The 9,519-nt window shown below is 41.9% G+C and overlaps 2 protein-coding genes across 2 annotated transcripts; one reads left to right on the top strand and one right to left on the bottom strand.

Annotated features, from left to right (window-relative positions):
* Positions 1 to 1,225: 1,225 nt before the first annotated feature.
* On the top strand, positions 1,226 to 5,430 carry LOC112285452 (RPM1-interacting protein 4). The gene is made up of 7 exons (XM_024526305.3): positions 1,226 to 1,519; positions 2,307 to 2,356; positions 2,916 to 3,141; positions 3,441 to 3,682; positions 3,845 to 4,081; positions 4,500 to 4,546; positions 4,816 to 5,430. The coding sequence occupies exons 2-6, from the start codon at positions 2,351 to 2,353 to the stop codon at positions 4,518 to 4,520; spliced, it is 732 nt and encodes a 243-aa protein (XP_024382073.1). The 5' UTR covers positions 1,226 to 1,519; positions 2,307 to 2,350; the 3' UTR covers positions 4,521 to 4,546; positions 4,816 to 5,430.
* A 1,430-nt stretch (positions 5,431 to 6,860) lies between these two features.
* On the bottom strand, positions 6,861 to 9,519 carry LOC112285442 (syntaxin-124). Its single transcript, XM_024526284.3, has 2 exons — positions 8,407 to 9,519; positions 6,861 to 7,535 (listed from the first exon to the last, which is right to left on the bottom strand). Exons 1-2 carry the CDS (start codon positions 8,907 to 8,909, stop codon positions 7,109 to 7,111), a joined length of 930 nt encoding a protein of 309 aa, XP_024382052.1. The 5' UTR covers positions 8,910 to 9,519; the 3' UTR covers positions 6,861 to 7,108.

The raw sequence follows: 9,519 nt of genomic DNA, 5'->3' as shown, positions 1-9,519 counted from the left end.
TTTGTATTAGTAAATTACTTATTATTTTATGTTTAATTCATAATAATTTTATCTTCATTTGATTTTATGGTAAGTAACACCAGATTCAAAGTATTAACACATAATTTAAATCCTAAATATCTATAGAACTCAATTCAAGTTTGATTGACAAAAACTTATACAATACGTTAGCACAATTCAATTAGTGAAAACCTAGGATACTATGTTATGATAACAATTAAAGTAAAGTTATGATTGTTTGGGTAATTAGAATCTTCTGTATATATCCAAAACAATCTTTTTATTGAACTTATGATATTATTTGTCTCAATAAAATACTGATATGTATGAAATTTATAAAAGATTAACTTTTAGACTTTTTCATCGACAAGCAATTGCACGTTAAAATAAAAATTTACTTCATCTTTATATGTGTGTCAGTAATGGCATATATTTTTGTTTTTTTTTTTTTTTAATGAAATCTTGCTTTTTCTTTTAAAAAAGTATAAAAATCGAAAGTGTTATTGCAACAAGCCAGAAACCACAACAATCAATTGCCCTTGGCAAGGAAATAGGAAGAATTCACAATATTTATATGTGTAAAAATATTACAAGATTCACATGCAGGCCCACAAAATGAGACTTTGCAAGAGTAGGTCTGCACAATAATGCAAACCATTTGATGTAAGCATACCCAATTCCTTTGACAGGACCCACTCAAGAGAAAGAAAGAAAGAAAGAAAAAAAACAAAACAAAACAAAAAAACAAACAAATAAAATTCTATTAATATAATAAAATCCATAATTATGTGAGGGTAATGGTAATGACATCACAATAGTTGACCACGGAAACACACACACACATAAAAACAAGAGAACAAGAGGAAGGAGAAAGGTCCACCAAAGCCCGCGAATGAAACAATCCACACGGTGGTTGAAGTCAAGGGGGGGGGGGGACGGTCAAGGGGTGAAAGGTGGACTCCCGTGTGAACGGGATCCGCGCCGGCTCGTGCGTCAGCAACAGAGACCGCGGACACTGGTTTAAGGAACGTGCGAGCCTGTGTCCGCGGCTTGTCGGTAATGCAGACGAAGTCAAGTTCCGTCACACGGGTTGCGTCGTCGTCGTCGCGTTGGTTGACGAGCGTGTGGGGGAACTCGTCGTCGTCGTAGTCTCTTTCCCGATTTGCGTGATCAATGGCCTTTAATTCTATCAAGGCCCGTTTATACGTCGCGGCCTCCTCCTCCTCTTGCTCCTGCTGCTCCTCCTTCTCCTCCTCGCTTGCGCTGCAGGCCGGCTACAAGGCGCGTGCGCGTTGCTGCTGATGCCTCAGTGTCTTAGGGTGGGTGAGCTCGCTCAGTAGCTCTTGTTCTATTTTTTCTCTATTTATTCCTGTTTCTCTCTCTCCCTTTGACCCACTGCTCCCCTCTTTCTCTTGTCTTTTTGCCTTTCAAATCCTTCTTCCTACTGCTTGAATCTGAGCTTCTCCAGGAAAACGGTAGGCGGAGGGGAGGAAGGAATTTCAGTTCCAGGCGCATTCCGGTGAGTTTTCCGGTCTCTCGCACGGCGTTGCTGACCAGTTCATGCGCTATGACGGTGATGGTGATGGTAGGGAGTTTTATGCGTGACTAGCGTTTCGTTTGAGCGTCTGCATTTTGAAGAATTTTGGTGCGTGACCGGGATTTGATTTGTGGGTCTCGAACCTGGCGAGAGATTGTGCACCGAGTGAGGAGTGAGTTGATTGCGGTGATCTTCAGCCAAGAGGTGGTCGTACTTTACGTTGGAATGGAGACGTGGTCCTAGCCTGTAGTAACTGGGTGAAATTGCCGATGATTTCGATGCACCCGGATCTCATGCTGGCTAGCTGAGTGTGTTCAGACCAGGATCGGTAGAGTCCAATTATTGGTTAAGGATTATGGATTAAATATTCAGATGAAGGGATTGAACGTGAACAGAATTTCGTGCGATTCCATTACTAGTATTATACTATTATACTGTGCCGCAGTACTATATTGCTATAATTGATCTGCCGCATCGTTTGACACTATCGTCATTGCAGTAGAATTGGATGAGTTGGAGGAGCGATCGTTGTTGGTTAGATAGAAGAACCGGTATTAGACCAGTAACAGCGGTACCCTCCGAAATCAGTTAATAGATTTTTATGCAAGGATCATCTTTTTACATGTGTCTTCTCGAAATTCATGATCAAATTTCCTGATAGTGACTGCAGCTACAGTTTCCTGTAAGGTTCTGATTTTTTTCCTATCAGCTATCTTACAGTGATCAATTCGTGGAGTGCTAATGTTCCCCCTACTAATGTTTGTTGCAGGGAGATAGAGGGACGACTCTGTTTTGAATTGAAGAAACTATTTCATGGCGGTAAGTTTTGCAGATACTTCCATTGGCGTTGTTAGGTTTTTTTGTACGCGCTACATTAGCAATATACAACACAAATTTCTCCTTTTTTCAAATTTTTGGGTTTTTGGTTTCTGAATTTTGATTCTGATTTTTTTTTGTTTTGTTTTAGTAAGACGGACACGAGTAAAGTGACAATGTTTCTCCTTGCAATTGCCCAGACCTGCGTAGTAAATTTAAATTTGTTTCACATGCTGAATCTGTGTGCTAATGGCTGTAACATCTAAACAATGTTTCATCTTGTCACTCTTATAGGGCATCCTTGTCTTTATTGCCTGTGATAATAAGGACTTGAAGTCTTATGGTGTGGGTTCGAATAAACATGAGATTTTGAATTTATGTTTGTTCATTTTTTGTTGATAGATTCATGCACTTAACGTTCACCCAGGTGACAAAATTGTCTGGTTCATTAATTATCTAGTTGAAAAGGCATAACATACCTATTTTTTCTGTATTGCCGAGGCGCTTCTTCCCATCCACCTTTCTGATTCGATTTCATAAACGCCATTTGATTCTGATACAGCGACCCCATGTTCCGAAATTTGGAGCTTGGGATGCGAAAGGAGGAAATGGGGGAACTTACACTGCAGTATTTGACCACGCTCGCGCTGGCAAGGGTGGAAAACTCATAAATCCCAATGATCCAGCCGAGAATGACGCTCTAGCCGCTCAGTTATATGGTGGTCCTCTTCCTACTCAGCGAAACAATGATCGCTCTCCATCTCGTGGTAGACAGGCATATGATACCGGTAATCTTCTTTTCTAATCTTCAACGCTACGGAACATTGCTCTTAAAAAAAAAACCAAGTTTGTTGACTCCTTTCTTCCTTTTCACAAGTTTCTTCCTCTAAATGAAGCCATGTAAACCGTCTGTGACATGATCTAGATTATGATGCCCATGTGAGCATTTGTTATGCAGCTCGAAAGTGAAGAATTCTTGCGAATGACGGATTATGTTTCACATGATTGTTTGAAGCTGATGTCTACGTAGAAAATTATCATCTATCGTTGCATTTGTGATTGATCATTGGATTCCTAATGACAACAGGGCGACCTGAGCCTCCACCTAGGCGTCCTCAACAGGATAGGTATGGTGATGGCCCAAGCCACAGTGGTGAACGCTCATCTGCAAATCCTTATGCATCGGGCGCCCGTGAGGCTGGACGAGGTGCTGCCACACCTGCCATGGGGCGAAGAAGTCGAAACTTCTCTGGAGGAGACGAAGGTTCTGTGTTGGCGCCAGGCACTCCGAAGGCTCGTCTACGAACACAAGGTGGAAGACCTGAGGAGGTATAAGAACAGTCCCTTGGTGTCACAAGCTTCATGAAATAAGAGAAGTAAAGTGCTGATACTAAGTTCCAGAAACAGCGTATTCGGGAAATGTTAGAATGTCATACCTTCACATCGTCATGGGAACCAAATATTAATGTGAGGAGCTTTGAATGTGAACAGCCAACGAAAGGAGGTGCACTGCCTAAGTTTGGAGATTGGGATGTGAAAGACCCAAATGCTGGAGAAGGTTTCACTGTGATCTTCCAGAAACTTGCAGATGAGAAGAAAGAAGGTGGACCAGTGCAAATTCCAAGATTGAATCCAGACCACCGTCTATCTCATGATGAAGGTCACGGCAAGCGGAGTCAGTATGGAGCATCAAAAGTGACTAAAGATACTAAACATAGTCGTCAACCGGTAAGTCTGGTTAGGTGTATATGATGATTGCTATAAGGAACTTCACATATCGCCTTTTGCTGTGCTTGATGAAAGAGGTTTCGGTCATTGTATGGTAACAAATGAATCCATATCCTATTCTTCATTCTGCATTATAACAACATACAGTTTGTTGCGGAACTTTCTTGTGCTAGTGGAATCCATTTTTAAACTCGTCTTTTCTTTCTTATGATGTCAACATCTTTGTTACCTCATATGAAACTTGGGAGGCGCACGAAGTAGAAAAAATCATGTCATGTGCAGCTTGTTCTTTATCAGTGAAAATGTTGTACTGAACGTCAATTTCCTGGCTTGCTAATTTAAACCATAATTGTAAGTTGCATGTGCCAACGGTTATGAGGTGCATCCTGTCAAACCTGCTTTTTGTTTTTTACTGCAGGGGTGCTGCACCATTTTGTGAAGATTCCACAGCTACCTAATTTTAAGGTGTGAGCTCATGTTTTCAACTATTGCTGTGGAGGATAAGTACATTGTAGTGCGGGGTGTTACACTTGGGCGTTGTAGTTTTCATCATTCATGAAACCAAAGCAAAGCATTTCGGAGATTTGTTTTGTGCATTTGATGCCTCGCGTTGGTTTCCTTCTCCTCTCCAGGTTTTCTCAGTTCTGGTGCACATTCATGATTCCCCACATTCGTGAGATCTATTTCCAGACTTCCCTTTCCGGAACTTGTGTGCTGTGGTTGTGCTGTTGCAGTGGTTCAGATGGCGTCTATGATCGATCGTTAAGCACGGTTGGAGCCCTCAAAAGCACTCAAGGTCATGTTGTGACAAGAAGATTACGCGTCGAATGTTTAGACTGAGTATCTCTCGTCACCGTTGTGAACTTTCTTCCGTGCAGTCTTTTATCAAGATGGGGTCTTTGCATACTACAAAATAAGTTATCATTTACCTCCACAACACAGGCAGTCGGTATCCTAGCAAGCTGATGTTTCTTTTCTGACTGCTACTCCGTCAGTTTCTACTTTGGAAGCCTGGGGTGGCATAGTGAATTGATATGTGAACCCATCTGCATAGGGCTGATATACTGATAATGAGGCTGATAGACCTAATACAGCTAAAGCTTGCAGAACCATACTCGTCTCACCTCCGTGAGTAGTTTGCATCACTGTTTATATTACTTTCTGGTGCTCTGTAGCCAGATCTAGTTGCGAGATTGTCTAACCCAGTTGTACTCTTGTGGGTTTCTGATATAGCACTATAAAAGCAGTAGGGAACTTGTGTGGTTTATGTTCCAGCTCTATCCACTTTGAGCAACACCCTGTATACTTTTCAAGGCCTATGTGAGACTACTGTAATTTTGCTAGTTGAATGTATCGATTCAAATTCGTATGATGTAATTTAAAATGACGAGATTCTTGGATTAACATAAATTTTTTTATGATCTGGATTTTCTAAAGATGGCCAAAATAATTCTGTTTTTTTTTATTTTTTACCTTGGGTTCAATTTATTTGAAAAGACGTCAGTTACTTAAACAGTAATAAACGTAAAATGATTGTGTATATAAATATATGATTAAATAAGCAGATTAAATCTCAAGAATTCTTTAATTTTAATTTTAAATTTATTGCGAGATTTTTTTCTTCTCTTTACATTTGATTTCATACTCCACATTTTTTTATTTAACATTCCTTTAAAATTTGAATTGCTTTTCATTTTAAATGGCATTCCGATGTTCAACCTGTTGAATTCTGAAGGCTTCACATTCCAACTAACGAAGTGGTCTATATACTTGCGTACACAATTGGTAACGTATGTCTGAGTGTGTATACACTTGTGCATTTACTATCATCAGACACAGATTATCATGTGGATAATTCCTCGGGATTGATGATTTCAATGCTAGAGGTCACAAATGGTTGCTATTTCTTCTCTTCACTTCCCTTCCCTCGTTTACAACGCTAGAATAATGGGATTGTCGGAAAAAGTGATGATTTGAGAGATTGTCTGTCGACCAGAATGTGCGAAATGTGAGAACTTGCATTGATCAGCAAAACGTGGAGGCAGCCTTAGGATCACTCTCATAAACATCTAGGCCACACTGCCACGAACCAAACTTGGTTGCTACCACTAGTCTCGAACAATGGCCCACTTTGAGAAAGCTTACTTATCTTATTAAATACTGTTCCAATAAATTGACCAAAAAGTTCAACGTAACAACGACTTACCATGCAAAATTCAAGGTGTCAGCACTCGTTTCGAATGGATTACAAGTTAACTCGAATGTGAGGCACACAGGTTGCGAGTCACCCTGCCGCTTATGGAAGAGTGGATTGTGCAGATGCACAGCAGAGACATCACACAAAACAAGCTGAGTCCCCGCCTTCTCCTTGTACTATCCTTACGACAGGAGCGAGATTCGATCCTCTCGGAACTCTACAGATTCATCTACCGTACTACCAGTAGTCTAGATTTCAACACGTGAACGCCCAATAGTTCGAATGCACAAAATGTGAGAATGGAAATAGTAGCAACCCCGTGTAGCAAGTGAAAACGTATAAAAGATAACTCGATTCTAAGGTTGATGTCCAGAGTTTGACCTTCTGGATTCGAAGTTCCCTTTACACGTTCGTTCAATTCGACATACACCCATGCCTCGCCCAGCCCTCCTGCTAATATGAATCGTGTCATCGAAGGCCAACTGATATACAGGACAACCATGTGCCAAGGGTCATTTAACGAGACTTTCGCTAAACTCCAAAGGCTTAACGTGCAAGTTAACCGAAGTAGAAATGACCAGGTTGAGAAGAGTTTGTTATTTGGATATGATACGAACAATTGTCCACGACAATGGGCGGCAAGGAGATCGAGCACTTCCCCAGGACAATACTTGCAAGCAATGAGGGCCTTAAACTATTACTTACCGACGCAATCACTCAGTAGGGTGATATCCGAGCGGGCCTTCTAGATAGGTGCGCATCTACAAAGAGGTGAGTAACTCTGCTTTGGCTTCAACATGTCTGGCAGGGCACGCTTGTTCTATACGAAGTCAAATCGCACCTACAGTGTGCAATAGTGGAAGGAGGATAAGAAGGATCAAAATAATAACCAACGCAATACCCATGCACATCCACTTCCGGGTGTTCCGTTGATGATTTTTGGCAATTTTCAGCTGTGTTGTTCCTCTCTCAACAAACGATGCCGCCTTATTCACCTGTGACTCGATGTCATTCAATTGCTCTCCCTGGGTTTCAACCAACGTTGCCATGTCCATGAAGATCTGGTGCAATTCGATTAAATTTCTCTCAATGTCCTTAACAGCATCGTGCCGTTCTTGAATCTCCTTTATTGTTTCCAAGACTTGGCCTCGCCCTTGCTCCTGGATTGCCTTTTGAAGGAAGGTCTCGCTGTTTCCAGTCTCGATGATATTTTCAATAGTTTCATCATCCGCATGCTGTCCAGTTACTGTATAATATCTGCCACATAAAAAAAGTTAATACGAGGAAGACTGAAGGAGATGACCATACTTGGAGTACAGCGCTCAGATATAACACTCAGGAAATTTACCACTTAGCAGATTTACACTAAGGGAGGACAGGTGCTTTAAGATACTAGCTATTCATGAAAAGGCAAAGAACAAACACTGGAGAGACGAGACCAGCCCGCACTGCATCTCAGTTTAGCTTGATCATTCCCACTAATTACCATACAGAGAGGTTTCAAGAACCAGGGTAAAAGGTATTTGCTCAAATAGAGGGTGCAATGAGCACTTTAGAGTGTCAGTATTCTTGAAAGAAAGGAAACCTGTTCAAGTCTAATTGACAAAGAACTACCCAAGAAAGAATCGAACTAACCACCAAGAGTCTACGAAAATTAACGAGATTTTCATTCAACTTGATCCCTGACCAAACCAGGATAATGGGTTACATGTGATGGCAAGACAGCGGCTGCATAACATTGTTCTCAAGAACAACCTCCAAATAAACAACAAGGGGACAGAATGAATCAGCGTTGATCAGTGTTCAATCGCAGGGAAATAAGAAGGAGCAATCCTCTGCCCACTGTAAAGGCACAGCATTCTTATACCTAGCCTATGGCATTGCTATGAAAGATATTTCAGAGCCAATCAGGTGTCCACGTCTCAGATTCCTCACTTCAAAGAGTCGGCAGTGACGTTGGGGATACTTGCAAAAGAGACTACAGAAATGTACTTAGCATGTAGGGTCAAGGGAACTCGCTATGCTTGGAAGACTCTCGGGCAGAATAAAACAGAAAAAAATTAAGCTGTTCAATTATCTTAGAGAGTGAAGGTGCGCATTTAGGAATAGCATAAAAATGGGTCCTCACCTCCTCTCCACAGTTTCCTTGTACTCTTCCATCATTTTCTGCCTGAGGATCTGAAATTCTCCCATCAGGTCCTTGAGCTTCTTCCTCAACGTGTTAGTGATGGACGATCGGGTCCTATCGGTTGGTGTTCCCTCTTCGCAACCTCTAACTCTTCTGTTCGCAGCATTAGCTCTGTCGAGCTCCTCGAGTTTGAACTTGATAGATTTGGCAATCTTTGTCACTTGCGCGATGTCTGCGTCCATCCGAGACCGCAAAGCTTTCATAGCCTGTGCCTTGTGCACTGTCCTGCTTTCTTCATTGGCATCCTTGACCTTTTCGAGACAATGCTTGATTTTTTCCATCTCACTCTTGATGACTCCCACCTCGTCAAAGAACTGCGACATATCAACTTCGCCATCTCCAATAGAGGCTTCCCCGAGTTCAATATCTCCCCTACGGATATCCTTCTTCAGATCCACGTAGTTCATAGCCTTACCAAACGAGTTGCTAAGAAGGTTGTTCATAGTGACTCACTCTCAAGCAATTTTGGTCGTGTTGCACAAAAACCACAGGACTCGCGCTCGCGAAGCTCCACTTTTCCACGCGGAAATTTCAAACTCGGGAACAGGCCTACGCTGTTAACAGCGTTACACTGACGGTTAGGTCAGTCAATATTAGAATACACGCTGTCCACTTCACATCCAAAATGCTGAACCTTACGCACACAATGCACTCCCATCTACTACAAAACTACACAAATCACACTTGCGACCACCTCGCAATCTCTAACTCTCACCCTGCGCTACAATGTCGACAACAATCTCGCTGACACTGTCAAGCTCGACCGCCTCATACTCGAAGAAATCCACCTCAACAAAACACTGCGGCATTCCCTTACACGCTGCAAGACATCTCTTCCATCGCGGGGAAAATCAACTGATAATGAATAAAAATAGAGGCAAACAAGTGAAAGAGAATGCAGTAGGGTGTAGAGAGGGTCCGGCCTTGTCCGAGCTTGAAACCAAATCAAACCACAAGAGAAATGAAAAACCGAAACGGACATTAGAAAACGAAAAGGGCAACAACGGAACTCGCTTCCGCAGACGATAAACTCAGCCTTCGACTAAATACCGC

This window comes from Physcomitrium patens, chromosome 1 (assembly GCF_059467195.1).
Source record: "Physcomitrium patens ecotype Gransden chromosome 1, ASM5946719v1, whole genome shotgun sequence".
Classification (NCBI taxonomy): domain Eukaryota; kingdom Viridiplantae; phylum Streptophyta; class Bryopsida; order Funariales; family Funariaceae; genus Physcomitrium; species Physcomitrium patens.
Note: the sequence above shows the minus strand (reverse complement) of the source record. Positions and strands in the feature narration are given on the sequence as shown.

What these genes read in the sequence shown, in the direction of transcription:
- LOC112285442 (XM_024526284.3), bottom strand. Translation starts at nt 8,909, where the DNA reads ATGAACAACCTTCTTAGCAACTCGTTTGGTAAGGCTATGAACTACGTG. An exon ending in AAGGAAACTGTGGAGAGGAG is followed by an intron (nt 7,536 to 8,406) that starts GTGAGGACCCAT and finishes TTTATGTGGCAG; the next exon opens with ATATTATACAGTAACTGGAC.
- LOC112285452 (XM_024526305.3), top strand. An exon ending in TAGACAGGCATATGATACCG is followed by an intron (nt 3,142 to 3,440) that starts GTAATCTTCTTT and finishes TAATGACAACAG; the next exon opens with GGCGACCTGAGCCTCCACCT. An exon ending in CTAAACATAGTCGTCAACCG is followed by an intron (nt 4,082 to 4,499) that starts GTAAGTCTGGTT and finishes TTTTTACTGCAG; the next exon opens with GGGTGCTGCACCATTTTGTG.